This window comes from Amphiprion ocellaris, chromosome 24 (genome assembly GCF_022539595.1).
Source record: "Amphiprion ocellaris isolate individual 3 ecotype Okinawa chromosome 24, ASM2253959v1, whole genome shotgun sequence".
Classification (NCBI taxonomy): domain Eukaryota; kingdom Metazoa; phylum Chordata; class Actinopteri; family Pomacentridae; genus Amphiprion; species Amphiprion ocellaris.
In genome coordinates, this window is record NC_072789.1 from 18,275,273 (window position 1) to 18,297,870 (window position 22,598).

A 22,598-nucleotide genomic window follows, 5' to 3' on the forward strand; every position below is an offset into this window, starting at 1 on the left:
CTGGACTTCCGTACAATTGTAACAAAATTTTTTGGTGCTTTTTTTCATTTTGGAAGCATTGGACTTCCGTACTCATTTTAACACAAAAAAAAATAACTTTTAGTGGTTTGTTTTTTCACTGTGGCAGCATTGGACTTCCGTACTAAATTTTAATGCAAAATAATTTTTTTTCTTCCCATTGTGGCAGCATTGGACTTCCGTACAACTCAAACCTTCACTGAAAACTCTCAATCTGCTCATTTTGTCAGAATCATGGGATTTATTACATCAGCACTTGCAGCAAAAACAGTTTAAAATCTCCTCCGTCCTTCTCCAGCCCGCCTTCCGAGTCAAAGTCAAATCTTCCAAATCTGCAAAGTCGCCACCGCCGCTCTGAAAGAAGAACTCCTGGAGGCGCTGGGCTCAATCCCACAATGCACCTGCTGGCCTCGCCCCGGTCTGGGGAGGAAGTGGGCAGAGCCTGGGACAGGAAGCAGCAGCAGCCACGAATCAGAGCGAAGAACAAGAAAAAGAAAAAAACAATCGGAACAACGTCAATGCTGGAGAACAGGCACGTCGGAATACTGAGTGTGAAATGCGACCATCCGTTTGTCAGAAAAACATTTTCACGTCTTTTCTCAGTTTTTTCTTTATCTTTTGTCCCTCTGCTGCCGCCCAGAGGAAGTGTGTGTTTTTGCGTGTCTGTGTGCGTCTCCTCAGATGATCTCGAAGGTCTTCTTCAGCTCCATGATCAGCTGCCAGTCCGACTTCTGCATCTCGTCCCTGAACCAGTTCTTCAGGGCGTCGATGGAAGCTCGTGTGATCTGGAAGCAAACAGAGCGAGAAAATGATCCACAGTGGGTAGAAATGAGTCCACAGTGGGATAAAATGAGTCCACAGTGGGTTAAAATGAGCCCACAGTGGGTTAAAATGAGTCCACAGTGGGTTAAAATGAGTTAAAAATGAGTCCACAGTTGGTTAAAATGAGTCCACAGTGGGTTAAAATGAGTCCACAGTGGGTTAAAATGAGTCCACAGTGGGATAAAATAATCCACAGTGGGTAAGAATGAGTTAAAATGAGTCCACAGTGGGTTAAAATTAGTTAAAATGAGCCCACAGTGGGGTAAAATAAACCCACAGTGGGCTAAAATGAGCCCACAGTGGGTTAAAATGAGTTTTAAGCTCCTCCCCCTTCGTTCTCACCTTGCTGACGATGATGTCGGTGGCTTCAAAGTGGCGGCCGTACATCTTAGGCGACTCTCCGGGGATCGGTTCGATCTTCACGCAGATCTCCTGACCCTTCTTGGCCGACTCCACTGACTTGTGGTTGACCTCGATGCTGGTGACCACACCGATGTCCACGAACTGGAGACACGGCAAAAAGAGACACAATGAAGAAGCCACGTTCGCACAGTTTACCAAACCCAACGCACATTGATTCTCTGGGCTCTCACCCCTTTGCTGGGGACGCAGAGCGGCGTTCCCTGTTTGATTACACCGGCCTCCACGGTGACGCCCATCACGATGGGATCTCTGGAGTTAAAGATGAACTGGGGAAGGACTCGCAGCTTCGCCGGGAACACAGCTATATGCCTGACAAACACAACAAACACACAATAAATACACAATAAATAAAGGCTGTTAGATCTTAGAATGAACTCCAAACTTCATTTCAGCTGGCAAAGATGCACAGTGCGTCTTTGCCGGCTGACATGAGGTTTGGAGTTCCTCAAGGATCAATTCTGAGTCCTTCTTGTTGAAGATACACATTTATTAAAAAGTCGGTGCATTTTGTACAGAAAATAATCAAGATAAAATTTGACAAAACTTGAAATTTGTAGTTTGACTGATTGAATGTGAGAGATGATAACTTGGGAATAAAAATCAGTCTCATCTGCGAATAGACTAACTTTTTTGGCTGTTTTACGTCTCATTTTTATCACTTATTTAAATTTCTAGGATTCCGATGTAGATTTCTGCGTGCCAAACAGACAAATTTCTGCGTGCCAAACAGACAAATTTCTGTATATAAACTGACTTTTTGGTTGTTTTGTCTCATTTTGGCTGTTTTAAGTCTCGTTTTTATAGCATATTTAAATTCCTAGAGTTCCAAACAGGCTAATTTCTGTATCACTGTGTTTGAACCTGAGAGACGACAATTTGGGAATATAAATCAGAGACTCATCTGCATACAAACTGATTTTTTTGGCTGTTTTATGTCTTGTTTTTATAGTTTATCTAAACTCCTAGTATTCCGATGTAGATTTCTGTGTGCTAAACAGACACATTTCTGTATCAGTGTGTTTGAATCTAAAAGATGATAATTTGGGAATATAAATCAGAGTATCATCTGCATAAAAATTTATGTTTTTGGTTGTTTTCCGTCTCTTGACTGTTTTAAGTCCCATTTTTATAGCATATTTAAATTCCTAGAGTGCCAAACAGACTAATTTCTGTATCACTGTGTTTGAATCTGAGAGATGATCATTTAGGAACATATATCAGAGTCTCATCTGCATATAAACTGACTTTTTTGCCTGTCTTGTCTCATTTTGGTTGTTTCACATCTTGTTTTTATCGCTTATTTCAATTTCTAGGTTTATGATGTTGATTTCAAAGTGTGAAATTGACTAATTTCTGTATCGCGTGTGTTTGAATCTGAACAATGATAATTTAGGAGTATAAATTAGACTGTCATCTGCGAGTAAATTGACTTTTTGGTTGTTTTACACCCTGTTTTTATAGCTTATTTAAATTCCTAGGATTACGATGTAGATTTCCGAGTGTAAAACAGAGAAATTTCTGCATCACTGTGTTTGAATTTCGGCATCAGAACAATAACAACACTGCCACCATCAGGTCAAACCGCTATTAAACGCCTGTACATCGGTATACACTTTGTAGATAAAAACATTAGAAAGGACACCATCTTTTAACATTGTTACGTATGTGAAAATTAAACGTGCTCAAAAAATGTTAAATTATCTTTTAAATAATGAAAGATTAGTTTGGATTGTGAAGTTTTTTGAAGCACGTTTGCATTTTTTCAGGTAGATAAAAGGTCTAAAAGTGAGTTTTCCTACTTGAACTCGTCCTGCTTGGCCTTCTTGTAGTCCTCCCTGTACTTGGTGAAAGCGTCGAAAAGGTGATAGATGATTTCAGCCGAGAAGATTCGGACTCCAAGGCTGTCGGCCATCTCCTGACTCTCCCGCTCCACCTTCACGTCGAACGCCAGGATCACCGCGTACCTGCCGTGAAAACATCCGTCAATAAAAATCTCTCAGCCATCGCAATTTTTAGACCTTTCTCAAACAAACGTCAGATGTTTTAAGATGTTTTATGGGCTTAAATGGCAAAACCATAACTATTCTTTGTGCGTGCAGAAGAGATGGTTTGAAAATGTCATCAGGATATTTTATAGAATGATGTTCCAGGTGTTGGAACGAGTTGGAGACGTACTGAAGGTCATGTTCCAACATGGTCGACGCCTTCATCACGTCCTTCTTATGGACTGGACCGATGTTGATGCCAGCGTACTGCAGAGACAAACGTGTCAACAGGTAAATAAACAGGTAAACAAACAAGTGAACAAACAGGTAGACAGAAAGACAGGTACTCACAGGTACTTTGGATGTCCTCAGGAACTCCAGCAGAGCCTCCAGAGATCCCAGCGTCGACGCCTGGACGTAAACTCCTTTCTCCTCCAGCTTGATGGAGCTCAGCGTCTGTTTGAGTTCTCGCTCCAGTTCATCCTGAAAACCAGTCCGTCAGTACTAGTACAACAGAACAACCCATGACTCCACCTTTAAACTGGTCTAACTGGTGCGTTACCCTGAGGACGGGGACCTCGTCCTCCCTGTGGGCCACCAGCAGAGGGAGCCCGGCCAGCGTCTTCTCCAGGTCTTTACCCAGGATCTTCACGCCCTGAGACGTCGACACCTCCTTGTGCTTCTCGTACTGGCTCTACAGACAATAAGCAGACAAACCAGCAAGTAAACCAGTAAGTAAATCAGTAAGCCAGTAAGTTAACCAGTAAACCAGTACGGGCCTCATCGCTGCATGTGTTCTCAACAAAAAGACAATAAAGACTGACCAAAAACAACCACATGGCGAAAAACCAATGTCATGGACATGGAATATCTTAGTGTTTTGTTGACAAAATGAGTCTTACTTTTGCAGGTCAAGCTACCCTAGCATTAGCATTAGTGTTGGCATTAGTGTTAGCATTAACAACATTAATATGTACTGAAGTTTTTCTCTTGAAAACACAATGTCATGGACTAATATCTTAGTGTTTTGTTGGCAAAATAAGTCTTACTTTTGCAGGTCCTGCTACCCTAGCATTAGCATTAGTGTCGGCATTAGCATTAACAACATTGATATGTACTTAAGTTTTTGTCTTGAAAACACAATGTCATGGACTAACTTCTTGGTGTTTTGTTGACAAAATGATTCTTACTTTTGCAGGACCCGCTACCCTAGCATTAGCATTTGAATTAGCGTTAGCATTGGAATTAGCATTAAAAACATTGATATGTATTGAAGTTTTTGTCTTGAAAACGCAATGTCATGAACTAATATCCGAGTGTTTTGTTGACAAATTGAGTCTTACTTTTGCAGGTCCTGCTAACCTAGCATTAGCATTAGGGTTAGCATTAGCTACAAACAACAAACGGCACTAAATACAAAACATCAACCTCTTTCACCTTCCACGACCCATCAGACTAACTGCTAGAGGGAAGGTCAGAACCAGTCTACTGAGTTTCCTGACGATGGCGTACCTTGACTCGGAGCTCCTTTAGTGGCGGCGGCAGCAGCAACCCTCTGATCTGCGTCACGATCGGTCCCTCCACGCCTGGGACAATGATGGTCTCGCCCTCCCTCAGGCGACCGTTGATCAGGATGACGTCTATTGTGGTTCCCATCCCGGGCAGAGCTTTCACCTCCATGACCTGAGCCCGCAGCTCATCGCAGTGCGCTAGCCGGCGAGCTAGCATGGTCTGGGTGAGCTCCACCAGGAGGGCGATGAGGTTCCCCATCCCATCGCCGCTGTGGGCTGAGGTAGGAACCAATGACACAAAGGTCCGGGGGTCTTTGTTCTCGTAGAACAAGGCGGCATTCAGACCCTGGAGAGGAACGAAACAGAAGGTTTGGTGTTCCTCACGGCTAAACGCTGGGACCGCTAATGTTCCCAACAGACGAGAACATTTTATTTGACTTTTAAAGACGCTGAAACTACTTCCTGGAGTGAAATTAAAGAGCAAGTATTATGCTCCGGTTTTGGTCAGAGACAAAAAGACCACAAAGATACAAAACTGTCAGCTCTGGTCTGGTTTTCGTTGGCTGCCGTTGCTGCGCTGTGATTGGCCGATGATGTCATGACCAATACCTGCTGAGCAAACTCCACGATGACGGCCTTGGCTCGCTCGTCAAACTCGTCCTTCGTGTTCTTCTTCTGCTTCTTCAGCGTCGCAACGACGTCCGTCTCCGGACTCTTCTTCCAGTCGTACAGACGGTCAATCTGAGAGGACAGCAGAACGTCAGAACAGAAAGAAGAAGAAGGAGAAGGAGAAGAAGAAGAAGGAGAAGAAGATGGAAAAGAAAAAGAAGAGGCCTACAGACCTTGTTGAGGGCGACGATGAACGGACATTTCTTCTCCTTCAGCAGGTTGATGGACTCGAGTGTTTGAGGCTCCAGGCCGTGCATGATGTCCACCACCAGGATGGCGATGTCGCAGAGAGAACTTCCTCTGTTCCTCAGATTACTGCAGACACAGACCCTCAGTCAGAACTTTGTTTAATGAACTAGGTATGACCTTCATTTCTGAGTCTCTGAACATCTGGAAACTGCAGCGTCTATCGATCAACAGATGTTCAACCACTGAGGAGTTTTGGGTTCAGTTTAATTCTATTTCTCTCTGTAGCTGAAGGTGATTCTGTGTTGATGCCTTTTTTTCCAGGTGATTTCTGAAGGACTCGTGTCCAGGTGATACCTGAAGGACTCATGTCCAGGTGTTACCTGAAGGACTCGTGTCCAGGTGTGTCGATGATGAGCATGCCGGGGATCTTCAGGTTGTCCTTGTCGAACTACAGAGAGAGCTGATGTTAGTAAACGGTTTAGCGTTAGCGGCGTTTATCGGTCAGAGTGAGGCGTCATACGTTTTTGACCATCTTGGTTTGCTCCTCGATCGTCTCCTTGGGAACGTTGGTCGCTCCGATCTGCTGCGTGATTCCTCCGGCCTCGCCGTCCTGCACGTGGGTGTGTCGCAGCTAAACACAAACAAACAAGCAAACAGTAAACAAGTCTGGAGACGGTAAAGCCGCGTGTCCACTAGATGCGATTTTCCTGCACGGCAACGCACGCATCTGAAAATCACACGGATGGTGGGCGGTCACTAGTGGACCACAACATGGTCACATGACAGCGCTGAGCAACAGCGGGTCACTACGTGGTCACATGACAGCGCTGAGCAACAGCGGGTCACTACGTGGTCACATGACAGCGCTGAGCAACAGCAGGTCACTACGTGGTCACATGACAGCGCTGAGCAACAGCGGGTCACTGCGTGGTCACGTGACAGCACTGAGCAACAGCAGGTTACTACATGGTCACATGACAGCGCTGAGCAACAGTGGGTCACTGCGTGGTCACGTGACAGCGCTGAGCAACAGCAGGTCACTACGTGGTCACATGACAGCACTGAGCAACAGCGGGTCACTACGTGGTCACATGACAGCGCTGAGCAACAGCGGGTCACTACGTGGTCACATGACAGCGCTGAGCAACAGCGGGTCACTACATGGTCACATGACAGCACTTTCAGCTTGACGGTCCGGCAGATGAGTCGGATAAACACAGCGGCTCGGCTGCAAACTTTCCCTTTTATTTAGAAAACACCAGCGAAAAGTATGAAAGCATCTGAGGTGAGAAATAATCTGTGCAGCAGCTGAATCTGTCCTGGTTTTATGTCACTGACGGCTGGTTTAGATGTTTGAGGACAGTTTCACGATGCGTAGAATCTCCACACGCTGCATCCAATTTGCATAAAGTAGAAGTCCAGTCTACTTTATGCAAATGAGCTGCAGGTAAACACACCGTATCACAGCTGGAAACACACCACAACCAGACCAGCATGCAACATGCGGTGTGTTTCCAGCTGTGATCCGGTGTGTTTATCCGACTCATCTGCCGGACCGTCAAGCTGAAAGCTCGGTCATGTGACCACAGTGACCTGCTGTTGCTCAGCGCTTCCATGTGACCATGTAGTGACCTGCTGTTGCTCAGTGCTGTCATGTGACCATGTAGTGACCTGCTGTTGCTCAGTGCTGTCATGTGACCATGTAGTGACCTGCTGTTGCTCAGTGCTGTCATGTGACCACGTAGTGGTCCGCTAGTAACCGCCCACCATCCGTGTGATTTTCAGATGCGTGCGTTGCCGTGCGGGAAAATTACATCTAGTGGTGTCTGTAAACAAGTCAGTCAACAACCAGTAAACAGTAAGCAATCATTAGTAAATAGTAAACAATAAACAATAGTAAACAATCGGTGAATACTAAACAGTGATTAACAAACAGTAAATTGCAAGCTGTAAACAGTAAACAAGCAGTCAATAGTAAACAATAATAGTAAATAATAAGCAGGAAATGTAAATTGTAAACAGTAAAAATTAGATAATAGACAGTAAACAACAAAGTGTAAACAACAAAATGCAAACAATAAATAATAAACTGTAAATAATAAACAATATAATGCAAACAGTAAATAATAAACAATGAACTGTAAACAGTAAATAATAACCAGTAAACAATAAACTGTAAACACTAAATAATAAACAGCAAACATTCAGTGTTACCTTGTCGAGGATCTTGGTCTTCCCCGTGTCCACGTGTCCGAGCACACACACCACCGGAGCTCTCAGCCTTTCCAAGTCGATGTTCTTCAGGTTCTCCGCTCGTCGTTTCTATGGAGACCAACAGAGGGTCAGAGACGGGATGAAACCACACGACGTCTCACTCCGCCTCGTTTCTCACCTCGATCCTCCTCTTGGCTCGGTCGTAGAGCCGCTCCTCCTTCGTCCGGCCGTCGTCGTCATCGCTCTCGCTGCTCTCGTCTTCGCTCGCCGCCCTCCTCTTCCCGTGACCCGTTGTCGTCACCACCTTCTCCTTCTCCTTCTCCTCGTCTTCCTCGCTCTCCTCATCCTCCTCCTCGTCTTCCTCGTCGTCATCGTCATCTTCTTCGTCATCCTCCTCCTCGTCCTCCTCGCTGGCAGTGGTTTGAGGAGCAGCAGTTTCCTCCTTCACCTCGATGTGGACTTTCTTCAGCTCTGCCGTGGAGAGAAAGCGTTACTACCCAGACACAGGTGTGACTCCTCGGCAGGTAAAGGTGCCAAACAAGCTCCGCCCCCACCTTTCTCCTCGTCGCTAGCGATTGCCTCCCAGTCGTCCACGGCGGCGTCCGGCTTCACCTCTGAACAGAAAGACCAAAAACACACGTTCAGTCCTGCTTCACGTCCTCCTGACTCCTCCCCTTCTCACACCTGGCGGCTCTCACCTGACTCTGCCACCGGTGTCTCTGTCTCCATGATAACTGGCTCCGGCGTCTCCGAGGTCGGCGAGGTCACCTCTGAGGTTTCTGGGAAGGAGAGAGGAGGCAAGAAAAGATGAGAAACGACTTGAAATGAGACACAAAGACACACGAAAGAGCCAAGAATGACACAAATATGACAAAAAAAAGACTTAAGGACAAAAAGAAGCAAAAAATTAGACAAAAAGCATGAAAAACTTTGGATAAAACATACAAAAAAAGACAATAAAAACATGAAAAGATGCAAAAATGACAGAAAAGATGCAATAAGAGCATGAAAATCTTGAAATGACAGAAAACGACCTCAAAACACAAAAAATACAAAATATTGAAAAAATACGCAGAAAATTGTTTCATCTGAGACACAAAAAGACACAAAAAGACACAAAAAAAGCTGCAAAACGGCCAAAAAATTATGCAAAAAATGTTAAAAATGTGAAACACACAGAAAAGACGCAAAACAACATGAAAAAACCCTGACAATCTAACAAATAACAAAAAATGCAAAAAACTACTCGATTGCAGACAAAACTGTCACAAAATAACTAAATATGACAAAAAATATTTTTTTAAAATGACAAATATGAAAAAAAGACCTTAAAGGAAAAAAAGAAGCAAAAAATTATAGAAACACGTGGCAAGCTAAAAATTAAAACAATAAAAGACACAAGACAAAAAGATGTAATAATGACATGAAAAAAGCTTAAAATGACAAAAATGACAGACTAAATAGTGACACAAATATGCAGAAAATAGTTTCATCTGAGACACAAAAACACAAAAAAGCTGCAAAAAGGTTCAAAAGACGTCAAAAAAGATGCAAAACAACATCAAAAAACCCCAACCTAATCGAACAAAATTACAGTAAAAGTGTGAAAAATAACTTTACAGACAAAACGGGCACAAAATGACAGAGACAAAAAAGAGAGAGTTAAAAAAAGTACAAAAGGAGTCAAAAATGACTTATTTTGAAACAAAAATGGCAAAAAAACTGAACATTAGATTGACTTGGAAAACTATAAAAATGACAAACACAAAAACTTTACAAAAAAATGACACAAATTGTACAAAACAGGCAGGAAAATTCATAGAAATGATGGCAAATGGCTCAAAAAGCTGATTTTGAATATAAACTCACAACAAAAGATGTGTGAAAGTATGAAAGGCAGGAAAAGACGCAAAAATGTCAAAAAAGTGTAGAAATGACAGAAAAGACAAAAACAGCTCCAGAAACTGACTCAAAAATGACCAAAAAAACTACAAAATGACAAAAAATATGACAGAAAATTTACAAAATAAGACAAAAAACAAAAAATTTGATTAGAGACTTTTTTAAAAGGCAAAACAGGAACAGAAAAAAAAAATGAAAGAATGACACAAAATAACTCGAGAAAAAAAAGGTACGAAAAGACGCAAAATGACAGAAATCTGAGACACAAAAAGCCGACAGAAGCGTCGGCATTTACCTTCAGGAGTCTGAGGACTCGGCTTCTTCCTCCTCTTGTCTCCATAAACTGGTTTCTTCTTTGGCACCGAGTCTTTGGATGGCACTTCAACACCTGGAAACAGCAGACAGCGCCCCCACAGGCAGACTGGTGTATTACAACTTAAAATATAAATATAACTCAAAATAATATTTAAATACTCAGCAGTGCCCCCACAGAAGACAATATTAGAAGTTTTAGTGATAAATATATGGAATCACTTTAGATATTTTTAGGATTTTTTTGGAAGACTTTTATTAATTTTTTGAAAATATTTACAAGAATTTTCTTGCCAATTTTTTTTTTTTTTTTTTTTAAATAAAACTTTTAAAGGAAACTTTTAAGGAATTATTGAAATTTTCTTCCTGAAGGTTTTGCAAATATTCAGAAATTTGGGGGATTTTTTTGCTCAATTTTTGGATTTTTTTCAGACAAGGAAACAATATTTTTTGGTGCCCGTAAATGAAGACAGCAGGAGGGTTAAATACTCAGCAGCGCCCCCACAGGCCGGCCCCCTCACTACACCCACCCTGAGCCTGCAGCATCTTCAGTGTGGCCTCAGCCCGAGCTCGAGCTTCTCTCTGGGTTTTGGTCAGCAGCTTGCCCTCCTTCTTCAGCCTCTCCTTCCTCTCCTTCTCCTTCTGCTTCTTCTTCTCCTTGCGCTCCTGCTCCAGACGTTCCTGTCGAGGAGAAACGAGGCGTCAGAGCTCCGGCGGCGGTTAAAACTCTGAGTTAACGGAGGCGTTGTAGTCGTCTTACCTGCTCCTGCCGCTGCTTCTCCAGCTCCTCCAGCCTCCTCTGACGCTCCTCCTCCTCCCGTTTGGCTCGCTCCTCCTCCTGTAAGACAACCATCACCACCGTCAGGCTCCACCCAGACCCCAGCTCTAACACTACATCTCCCAGAATGCCTCACCTCCTTCATCTTGGCCAGAGCCTCTTGCATGGCCTTCACCGTGGCCTTGCTGGGTCCCTTCTTCTTCTCCTTCTCCTCCTTCTCGCCCTTCTTCTTCTTCTTGTCCTTCTTCTTCTTGTCGCCTTCGGCCTCCTCTGCAGGAGGAGAGACAAAGACGGTTACTGAGAGGAGATCTTTAGTCTGATTATTATTACATTATTAGTAACAGCAGAAATTCTGTTATTATTATTACAAGTTTTCTTTTTAAGCTCATTACTGCTAGTACTATATTTGTAGTAACATTATTACTGCTAGTAATATTTATATATTTGTACTGTACACTACTATTATTCTTGCTGTATAGTATAATAATAATAGGTTTAGCTGTATTAAGATTACTCGTAATGGTAGTACTGCTACTTCTAGCACTATTCCTAATACTACATCAGTGATCACTGTATCAATGGTAATAACATTACTATGAATATTCAACCCATTATTATTATTATTAGCAGTAGTACAATTATTTATAGAGAAAATAATAACAATGGTAATAATAAAATAAATAATAAATATTATTTATGCTAATATATATTAGCACTAGCATTATTATTTTAAAATTCTGACAATTATTTTTAGTTTAATTGTAGTGCTTTTACTATATTTCATTTGAATATAATTATTAATTTACATAAAAATAATATTAAAATTACTACGTGTTCTTACAACTATGAATATTAGTATTAACATTAGTTTTATTTTTTCTTATTTACTGCCTTTACTATCTTTATTTCTATTACTATCAGTAGTATCATCACTAATAATTAAATATTAAATCTATACTTTCATTTTTATTTAAATTAATTACAGTAACAATATTGTTTTTTTAGTACTAATGTTATTATTGTCAGTTCTTTTAAATGCAAGATGTTCCTGTTTGACAGTTCGACCAATCACAGCATTTTGTTTTTTTATGTTTGTGGTTGTTTTGTGTCACATTTAGGACATTTTCCATCATCTTAGGGTAATTTAGTATCACTGTTTTTTTCTGTAATTTTAGGTTCGTTTAGTATCACGTGTTGAAAATTTTATGTCCTTTCATGGTCTTTTTGTCTCACATTTTGAACATTTTACATCTTTTTAGGTTCATTTTGTGTCACATTTCAGTTTTTTACACCTTTTTAGGGTTATGTGACACATTTTAAACATTTTACATCCTTTTGTGATCGTTTTGTGTCACATTTTGAACATTTTACGTCTTTTTACGGTCATTTTGTGTCACATTTTTGTTTTTAATGTCTTTTTAGGTTCGTTTAGCGTCATATTTTAGTTTTTACATCTTTTTATGGTTCATTTAGCATCACATTTTGGTTTTTTACGTCGTTTAGGGTCATTCTGAACCTTTTACATCCTTTTGTGGTCTTTTTGTGCCACGTTTTATACTGTTTTAGGTTTGTTTAGCGTCACATGTTGAACATTTTACATGTTTTTAGGGTTTTAGCTCAGCAGTTTTCACAACCTCACCAGATTGTGGAAACTTCCATCCTTTCACCAGGACGTATGACATCATCTGAGAGTCTTACCCTCGGCCGCTGGCTCCGCCCCCTCTGGTTCCTCTGTTGCTGCGGTGGGCAGGACTGTAGGAGGGGGCGTGGCCTCTGCGGTCTTCTCCGGTTCTTTCTTGGCATCTTGGCTGCTCTCCTTCTCCTTCAGCTTCCTCTGTTTCATCCTCTCCTCCTCCTTCTTCTTGCGCTCCCTCTCCTTCTTCTCCGCCTTTTTCTGCGCCGCTGTCTTCATCTTGAAGCCTCCGGACTCCTCGTCCTGCTGCTCGTCCTCGTCCTCGCTCGCCGCCTTCGCCTTGTTCTTCTTCTTCTTGTCCCGTCTGGAGGGGAACTCCTCGTCGTCCTCGGACTCGTCCTCCTTCGGTCCTCCTCCTCTCACCCCCCTGTCCTCGTCTTTGTCCTCGTCTTCGTCCGACGCAGACACCTTCCTGCCTCCTTTCTTCCCTCCTTTGGCTTTGAGGCGAGATTGAGAGCCGCTGTCATCACCGGAGTCGGAGGGAGGAGCAGCAGGAGCCTGCAGAGGACAGTTTACAAAGTGAGGACATTCACCATGACAGGACATTCACCAACAGAGGACAGTTTACAAAGTGTGGACGTTCACCAAGACGGGACATTTACCAAGAGAGGACGTTTAACAACAGAGGACAGTTTACAAAGTGAGGACATTCACCACAACAGGACATTCACCAACAGAGGACAGTTTACAAAGTGAGGACATTCTCCACGACAGGACATTCACCAACAGAGGACAGTTTACAAAGAGATGACAGTTTACAAAGTGTGGACGTTCACCAAGACAGGACATTTACCAAGAGAGGACAGGTTACAAAGACAGGACATTTACCAAGAGAGGACATTTAACAATAGAGGACAGTTTGCAAAGTGAGGACATTCACCAAGACAGGACATTTACCAACAGAGGACAGTTTACAAAGAGACGACAGTTTACAAAGTGTGGACGTTCACCAAGACAGGACAGTTTACAAAGACAGGACATTTACCAAGAGAGGACATTTAACAACAGAGGACAGTTTACAAACAGAGGACAGTTTACAAAGAGAGGACATTCACTAAATGAGGACATTTCAACCAAATGAGAACATTTTAACTGATGACATTTTTTGATCAGTACGTCTTGTCTCACCGTCTTCTTGTCATCTCCGTCCACTTGTCCTTCACCTTCGTCCTCCTCATCCTCAGGACTGGCTCCGCCCTTCTTCCCCTTCCTGGTTTTCTTCTTCTCTGGTCTGGGAGGCTCCACGCTCTCCACTTCTTCTGTGGCGTCTGTTTTCTGCACAAACAAACATGTATTTTATTTTCTGCTTTTCTTTTTAAACACATTAGTTTACCTACCCTGGCAGAATTTATTGTCCAACAGCTGTGTTTACTCTTTTTAAATTAAACAACAGAAACCACCCAAAGGACCCTGATCAAACGTTTACATATTTCAGTTCTTAATACTGTCTTGCCCTGTTTAACATCAATGGCAGCTTGAAGTCTTTCATGGTAGTTGAGGATGAATAGGGCTGGACCCAAATATCCAAATATTCGGTCGTGACGGTGGTATTCAGATATTTATTTTGAGATCTGAATACCTCCCCCGCGATCGGACAATGAAGCGTGAACGGTATTCGTCTCGTCAGTTCACCCGACGTGTCCCCGTCAGATGTTAGGATATGAACCGATCCTAATATTCACCGCGTACCGCTCAAAGCTTTTCTCTTATCATTTCATAAAAATCCAAAAAATCTGACTGTGAATTTACAATTCTAATCTATCAGAAGTTCAAGTACTTCTTTCAAATTTAAGAACTGAACCTGTTGAGGTTAATTCTGTAAGTAGATTTTAAAATAGACAGAATTAGAGAAATAGCAAAAACTTGTATACTTAAAGAAGTCAAAATACAGTTTTTAAATCATTATTTATGTAATTTATTATTCTGCCCATCGCACTGATCATTTAGCTGTTTCAAAACATTTAATATTCTTAATTAAACATGAAAAAGTAGAAAAAAATACGCTTGAGCTGGTGTAAAATTAAGGACAAAAATAATTTTTATGGCCCCAGTGTTATCCACTTATTTTGACAAATTTTTGCAATATTTTAAAAATACATCAAAGATCAAAAATAACAAAATAAACTGAAAATTCACACATCTAATTTAAAATAACATTAAAAATTGTATTTAACGTTTATATTTTAAAGAAATTGATTTCTTACATAAAAACAGGCAAAATAAATATCCACTAAATTAAAATAAAAATCATAACAATTAATTTCTACAATTAAACTGCATTTTACTGTTTAATAAAGTACATTTACAAAAAAAACCAAAATTACTTAATATAATAATGTTTTATGGATGTTTTATGGATGTTTTCTGGTTGTTTTATGGATGTTTTCTGGATGTTTTCTGGTTGCTTTATGGTTGTTTTATGGATGTTTAATAGTTGTTTTCTGGTTGTTTTGTGGATGTTTAATGGTTATTTTCTGGTTGTTTTCTGGTTGTTTTGTGGATGTTTAATGGTTATTTTCTGGATGTTTTATGGTTGTTTTATGGATGTTTTATGGTTGTTTTGTGATTGTTTTATGATTGTTGTATGGATGTTTAATGGTTATTTTCTGGATGTTCTATGGATGTTTTCTGGTTGTTTTATGGATGTTTTCTGGATGTTTTATCGATGTTTTCTGGTTGTTTGATGTTTGTTTTATCGATGTTTTCTGGATGTTTAATGGTTGTTTTCTGGATGTTTTATGACTGTTTTATGGATGTTTTATGATTGTTTTGTGGTTGTTTATGGATGTTTTATGAATGTTTTATGGATGTTATATGAATGTTTTATGGTTGTTTTCTGGATGTTTAATGGTTGCTTTCTGAATGTTTTATGGTTGTTTTATGGACATTTTCTGGCTGTTTTCTGGTTGTTTTCGGGTTGTTTTCTAGATATTTTATGGATGTTTTACCGTTGTTTTATGGATGTTTTATGGATGTTTAATGATTGTTTTATGGTTGTTTTCTGGATGTTTAATGGTTGTTTTCTGGTTGTTTTGTGTTGGATATTTTCTGGATGTTTTATGGCCGTTTTCTGGTTGTTTTCTGGATGTTTTATGGATCTAAATCCTCACCTTGGCCTTTCCTCCCTGAGTCTCCAGACTGAGCTCCTCCAGCTCCTTCAGGATTTCGTCTTCACTGCAGAACAAACACCATCAGATACATAGAGACATAAATAACAATAAGGATAATAAGAATAATAATGATAGTAGCTTGTACTCGAAGTCGTCCTTCTTGGCTCCTTTCTTCTTCTTCTTCCCTTTGGGCTCCTTAGATGCTCCGGCTCCTTCGATCTCCGCCGCCAGAGCGTCGATGTCGATGCCGCCGTCGTCTTTGGAGCTGATCGATCAGAAACAGATCAATAAGTGAACTGCTGGATCAGAAACAGATCAATAAGTGAACTGATGGATCAATAACAGATCAATAAGTGAACCGCTGGATCAGAAACAGATCAATATGTGAACTGATGGATCAATAACAGATCAATAAGTGAACCAATAGATCAGAAACAGATCAATAAGTGCACCGCTGGATCAGAAACAGATCAATAAGTGAACCAATAGATCAATAACAGATCAATAAGTGAAGTGCTAGCTGCCGCTCAGCTCCTCTGTGTGGAACAATACGAGCTGCTGACGCTTCGTTTCCTTTCAGCTGCTGGACAAACGCTTCCCAGCGATTCAGCGAAAAACTGTTTTCATTCATTCAGTCTGTGGATTCTCCTCCTTATTCCATCAGTCCGTCTACGTTCTCAGATATTTATCAGATGGAACACGACGAGGACGCAGGATAACAATCCAAGAACACTACAGACGAAACAGAAAACCGACAGGAAGACAAACAATCTGACAAAAAAAGACAAAAGACACAGAAATGTTTTAACGGTGAAAAAAGATCCAGTAATTAAATGAAGAACAACCAAGACACAGAAAGACACGAGACCGAAGACACAAAAACAGGCAAATAACTAAAAATTAAAATTAAATAATGGAAAAATGACATGAAAATGTGTGAAAATGGTGCAAAACTACACACAAATTACAGAAAATGTGCAAAAATGAACCAAACAGATGAAAAAAATGACACAGGTGCAAAAATGTCAAGAAAATACATAAAATGGCTCAAAAATGGCACAAAATTAGGCAAAGTCTAAAAAAGGTGCAAGAAATGATGCAGAAAGACACAAAACTAAATGAAAAAACAAAACTGACACAAAAAGCTGCAAAAATGATATAAAAATGTGCAAAAACCCAAAAATTACACATAGATGCAAAAAAAATTGCCAAACAGACGCAAAACTTACGCAAATAGATGCAAAAATGTAAAGAAAAGACATAAAATGGCTCAAAGGGAGGCAAAAGTCTGAAGAAAATGTGCAAAAAATGGCTCAAACACACAACTAAATAAACAAACAAAGCTGACATAAAGATGACATGAAAAGGTGCAAAAACTGTGAAAGAGAAAATGACGCAAAAAAATCAAATGATTTTAAAAATTACACAAAACCGATACAAACGTGTGAAAATGGTGAAAAAACAGACCTAAATTACACAAAACATGCAAAAATAAGAAGAAAATATATAAAAATGGGTCAAAAATGTCACAAAAGGACGTGAAAGCCTCAAGAAAAGGTGCAAAAAAGACCCAAAAACACACAAAACTACATAAAGATGCAACAATGACATGAAAATATGTGAAAATGGTGCAAAAACACACAATTACAGAAAATGTGCAAAAAATAGCAAAACGTGCAAAAAATGAGACAAAAAGGTGCAAAAATGTGAGAAAATACATAAAATGCCTCAAAAATGGCTCAAAAGGAGGAAAACTCAAAAAAGACAAAAACTAAATGAAGAAGCAAAACTGACAAAAAGAAGCAAAAGTTACACACAACATGCAAAAACATTACCAAACTGATGCAAAAATGACAAACAGGTGCAAAAACGTAAAGAAAATACATAAAATACCTCAAAAAATGTCACAAAAATGGGCAAAAGTCTGAAGAAAATGTTCAAAAAAATGACAAAAAAACCCCCACAAAACTGCATACAGATGCAACAGTGACATGAAAATGTGCAAAAACTAAGACATGGAAGATGAGACATGCAAAAATGACAAAAACATTTTAAAAACTGCACAAAAATTACACGAAACATGCAAAAAAAGTAGTAGTAGTGGACACAGAAATGTAAAGAAAACACCAAAAAATTGCTCAAAAATGTCAAAAATACCAAATAATACAAAAAAAGATCAAAATATGGCAGAAAAACAAGAAAACACAAAAACAACACAGAAAACGCTGCAGCGACTCAACACCTCCAGTTACTACCTGTCCTGTAGTCCTCTAGTTACTACCTGTCCTGTAGTCCTCTAATCGTTACCTGTCCTGTAGTCCTCTAGTTACTACCTGTCCTGTAGTCCTCTAGTCATTACCTGTCCTGTAGTCGTTACCTGTCCTGTAGTCCCCTAGTTACTACCTCTCCTGTTGTCCTCTAGTCGTTACCTGTCCTGTAGTTGTTACCTGTCCTGTAGTCCTCTAGTCGTTATCTGTCCTGTAGTTGTTACCTGTCCTGTAGTCCTCTAGTTACTACCTGTCCTGTAGTCCTCTAGTCGTTACCTGTCCTGTAGTTGTTACCTGTCCTGTAGTCCTCTCGTTACTACTTGTCCTGTAGTCCTCTAGTTACTACCTCTCCTGTTGTCCTCTAGTTACTACCTGTCCTGCAGTCCTCTAGTCGTTACCTGTCCTGTAGTCCTCTAGTCAGCAATTAAAAGCATATTTAGAGGAGAATTTTGTCTTTGAAGTGTTCCAGTCCGGCTTCAATTCTAGGCACAGTACTGAAACTGCCTTATTGACAGTTGTTAATGACATCTTTCAAGCTACCGATGGTGGTCACAGTGTCATCCTTGTTTTGCTTGACTTAACTGCTGCCTTTGACACTGTAGACCACCAGATACTACTGACCCGCTTAGAAAGCTCTGTTGGTATCCGTGGCACTGCATTGGAGTGGCTGAGGTCCTACCTCACTGATCAGGAATTCTGTGTTAGGATAGGCTCCTCTCAGTCCAGACTATCCCCTCTAAATTGTGGAGTGCCCCAAGGGTCCATTCTTGGCCCCCTGCTTTTTTCATTGTATCTCCTTCCACTTGGAATAATTTTTAGGAAACATGGCATTGCATTTCATCTGTATGCAGATGATACGCAAATGTACATGCCACTGAAGCAAGGAAATGGCAACAATGCAAAACAGCTACTTGACTGTGTTGAGGAAATCAGGAACTGGTTGTCCTTAAATCTCTTGTTTTTAAATGACAGTGTTTGGGCCGAGTGGTGGAACCCCTGCCCTTGATGATTTTGGTGCACTGAGCCAGTATTTTAAGCCTGTGATCACCAATCTCGGTGTAAAACTTGACTGCACTCTCAAACTTGAAGCCCAGGTCAGTTCCGTGGTTAAAACAAGTTTCTTTCAAATCCGACAGCTGGCTAAAGTTAAACCTATTCTGTCTATGAAACACTTTGAAATATTAATCCATGCATTTGTCACAAACCGCCTTGATTACTGCAATGCTCTGTATGCCGGTCTTGATGAGAAACTTCTGCATCGTCTACAAATGGTGCAAAATGCAGCAGCTCGGCTCTTGACTGGGACTAAAAAGAGAGAGCACATAACTCCTATTCTGAAGTCTTTGCATTGGCTCCCTGTACGTTTTAGAATTGATTTTAAAATTCTTTTATTTGTTTTTAAATGCCTTCGTGGCCTTGCACCTCAGTATCTGACTGAGCTGGTGCAACCCTATGTACCTGCTCGTTCCCTTAGGTCAGCTGACCTCTCATGGTTGGTGACCCCAAAGTCAAATAAGAGAAGGAGAGGTGCTCGGTCTTTTGCTGTCGCTGGTCCTAACTTATGGAATGCACTACCTTTGCACCTTCGACAGATCGATTCACTGCCTGTATTTAAATCAGCTCTTAAAACACATCTTTTACCCTAGCTTTTAATTGATTTTAAGTTGTAATTTTATTTCTGTTTTGTTTTACTCTTTTTTTAATGTCTCATATGTTTTATGTGTGTACTGCACTTTGGTCAACTGTGTTGTTTTGTAAAGTGCATTACAAATAAAGTTGGATTGGATTGGATTGGATTGGATTAGTCGTTACCTGTCCTGTAGTCCTCGAGTTACTACCTGTCCTGTAGTCCTCGAGTTACTACCTGTCCTGTAGTCCTCTAGTCGTTACCTGTCCTGTAGTTGTTACCTGTCCTGTAGTCCTCTAGTCGTTACCTGTCCTGTAGTTGTTACCTGTCCTGTAGTCCTCTAGTTACTACCTGTCCTGTAGTCCTCTAGTCGTTACCTGTCCTGTAATTGTTACCTGTCCTGTAGTCCTCTATTAACCACCTGTCCTGTAGTCCTCTAGTCATTACCTGTCCTGTAGTCCTCTAGTCGTTACCTGTCCTGTAGTTGTTACCTGTCCTGTAGTCCTCTAGTTACTACCTGTCCTGTAGTCCTCTAGTTACTACCTGTCCTGTAGTCCTCTAGTCGTTACCTGTCCTGTAGTTGTTACCTGTCCTGTAGTCCTCTCGTTAATACCTGTCCTGTAGTCCTCTAGTCGTTACCTGTCCTGTAATTGTTACCTGTCCTGTAGTCCTCTATTTACCACCTGTCCTGTAGTCCTCTAGTCATTACCTGTCCTGTAGTCCTCTAGTCGTTACCTGTCCTGTAGTTGTTACCTGTCCTGTAGTCCTCTAGTTACTACCTGTCCTGTAGTCCTCTAGTTACTACCTGTCCTGTAGTCCTCTAGTCGTTACCTGTCCTGTAGTTGTTACCTGTCCTGTAGTCCTCTCGTTACTACCTGTCCTGTAGTCCTCTAGTCGTTACCCGTCCTGTAGTTGTTACCTGTCCTGTAGTCCTCTCGTTACTACCTGTCCTCTAGTCCTCTAGTCGTTACCTGTCCTGTAGTTGTTACCTGTCCTGTAGTCCTCTCGTTAGTACCTGTCCTGTAGTCCTCTAGTTACTACCTTTCCTGTTGTCCTCTAGTTACTACCTGTCCTGCAGTCCTCTAGTCGTTACCTGTCCTGTAGTCCTCTAGTCGTTACCTGTCCTGTAGTCCTCGAGTTACTACCTGTCCTTTAGTCCTCCAGTTACTACCTGTCCTGTAGTCCTCTAGTCGTTACCTATCTTGTAGTTGTTACCTGTCCTGTAGTCCTCTAGTCATTACCTGTCCTGTAGTTGTTACCTGTCCTGTAGTCCTCTCGTTACTACCTGTCCTGTAGTCCTCTAGTTACTACCTCTCCTGTTGTCCTCTAGTTACTATCTGTCCTGTAGTCCTCTAGTTACCACCTGTCCTGTAGTCCTCTAGTCGTTACCTGTCCTGTAGTTGTTACCTGTCCTGTAGTCCTCTAGTTACCACCTGTCCTGTAGTCCTCTAGTCATTACCTGTCCTGTAGTCCTCTGGTTACTACCCGTCCTGTAGTCCTCTAGTCGTTACCTGTCCTGTAGTTGTTACCTGTCCTGTAGTCCTCTAGTTACTACCTGTCCTGTAGTCCTCTAGTTACTACCTGTCCTGCAGTCCTCTAGTCGTTACCTGTCCTGTAGTCCTCTAGTCGTTACCTGTCCTGTAGTCCTCTAGTCGTTACCTGTCCTGTAGTCCTCCAGTTACTACCTGTCCTGTAGTCCTCTAGTCGTTACCTGTCCTGTAATTGTTACCTGTCCTGTAGTCCTCTAATTACTACCTGTCATGTATTCCTCTAGTTACTACCTGTCCTCTAGTTACTACCTGTCCTGTAGTCCTCTAATTACTACCTGTCATGTATTCCTCTAGTTACTACCTGTCCTGTAGTCCTCTAATTACTACCTGTCCTGTAGTCCTCTAGTTACTACCTGTCCTGTAGTCCTCTAGTTACTACCTGTCCTGTAGTCCTCTAATTACTACCTGTCCTGTAGTCCTCTAATTACTACCTGTCCTGTAGTCCTCTAATTACTACCTGTCCTGTAGTCCTCTAGTTACTACCTGTCCTGTAGTCCTCTAATTACTACCTGTCCTGTAGTCCTCTAATTACTACCTGTCCTGTAGTCCTCTAATTACTACCTGTCCTGTAGTCCTCTAGTTGTTACCTGTCCTGTAGTCCTGTCCTGTTTTCTGACAGTCATGAATAAACATACTAACAGCTAACTAACTAGCTAGCTGCTCCAGTTAGCATTTAGCTCCTCGCCGTCCAGGTAAACTCACCAGCTCGCGCAGGTTGACCAGAATTTTTAGTCTCGTGCTGTAAGTCGCAGCTAGCTAACAGCAGCAGCCGGCTCGGAGGAGCTAACATGCTAACAACGGCTGGAGCTCTGAGCGGGGGAGCCGGTGGAGGCTGTAGCCCCGGGAAGCTCCGGTTAGCTCCAGCTAGCCCCGGTGGGCCCCGGTGTGGGCCCTCCTGCCGGTGTGTGTCACCTGAAACCGTTTCCATCCGGTTTAAAGCCTCACCTGCACGCGCACTCTGACTCGTGGTTAGCATCTGCTAGTCGTTAAGCTAACAGCGGGAAAAAGGCCAGTTCGGGGCTTTTAACGGGGCGGAGCGGCTTCCCGCCAGTCGGTGCCGGTGCGGGGCCCCGGTGTGTGCCTGCGGGCGGACGCCTGCCTACCTGTCCTCCCCGGATTTCTTCTGTTTCTTGCCCATCGTGCCGCTGCGCTGCTCCGGTTCTCCGGTTCTTCGGGCTCCGCTGGAACACGACGATCCCCGCAGAGATCGTCTCCAACGGACGCTCAGCGAGGAGGTCTCACTCCGACCCGGCGTCCCGCCACCGGACCGCCGTTGCCATGGAAACCGACTTTATTTTTAGGAAAACTTTGAGATTAAAAACCATTTGAATAAAATTAAAGTTTAAAATAAATTTCATGTGTTTTTATTTTTCTATTTCTTTCTTTTTGTCATTTTTATTATTATTTAATCTACAGACATTTCCACCTCTGTCTGTTACGTTTCAACATCACTTCATAATTCTTTATAAATACTTTATAAATAAAGTTCGTGTTTTTAAAAAAGCAGAATTAAAGGTTTGGTTTCTGG

General features: G+C 41.5%; 1 protein-coding gene across 1 annotated transcript; it reads right to left on the reverse strand.

Moving 5' to 3' along the window:
• Window positions 1–236: 236 nt before the first annotated feature.
• On the reverse strand, window positions 237–22,330 carry eif5b (eukaryotic translation initiation factor 5B). Its single transcript, XM_023295693.3, has 25 exons — window positions 22,174–22,330; window positions 15,772–15,891; window positions 15,627–15,690; window positions 13,645–13,791; window positions 12,522–13,014; window positions 10,960–11,093; window positions 10,806–10,883; window positions 10,576–10,726; window positions 10,029–10,121; window positions 8,530–8,610; window positions 8,386–8,445; window positions 8,010–8,302; window positions 7,832–7,939; window positions 6,138–6,248; window positions 5,998–6,065; window positions 5,602–5,743; window positions 5,369–5,500; window positions 4,761–5,105; window positions 3,811–3,942; window positions 3,600–3,731; window positions 3,439–3,515; window positions 3,063–3,227; window positions 1,434–1,572; window positions 1,183–1,344; window positions 237–803 (listed from the first exon to the last, which is right to left on the reverse strand). The coding sequence occupies exons 1-25, from the start codon at window positions 22,206–22,208 to the stop codon at window positions 696–698; spliced, it is 3,570 nt and encodes a 1,189-aa protein (XP_023151461.1). The 5' UTR covers window positions 22,209–22,330; the 3' UTR covers window positions 237–695.
• Window positions 22,331–22,598: the final 268 nt, after the last annotated feature.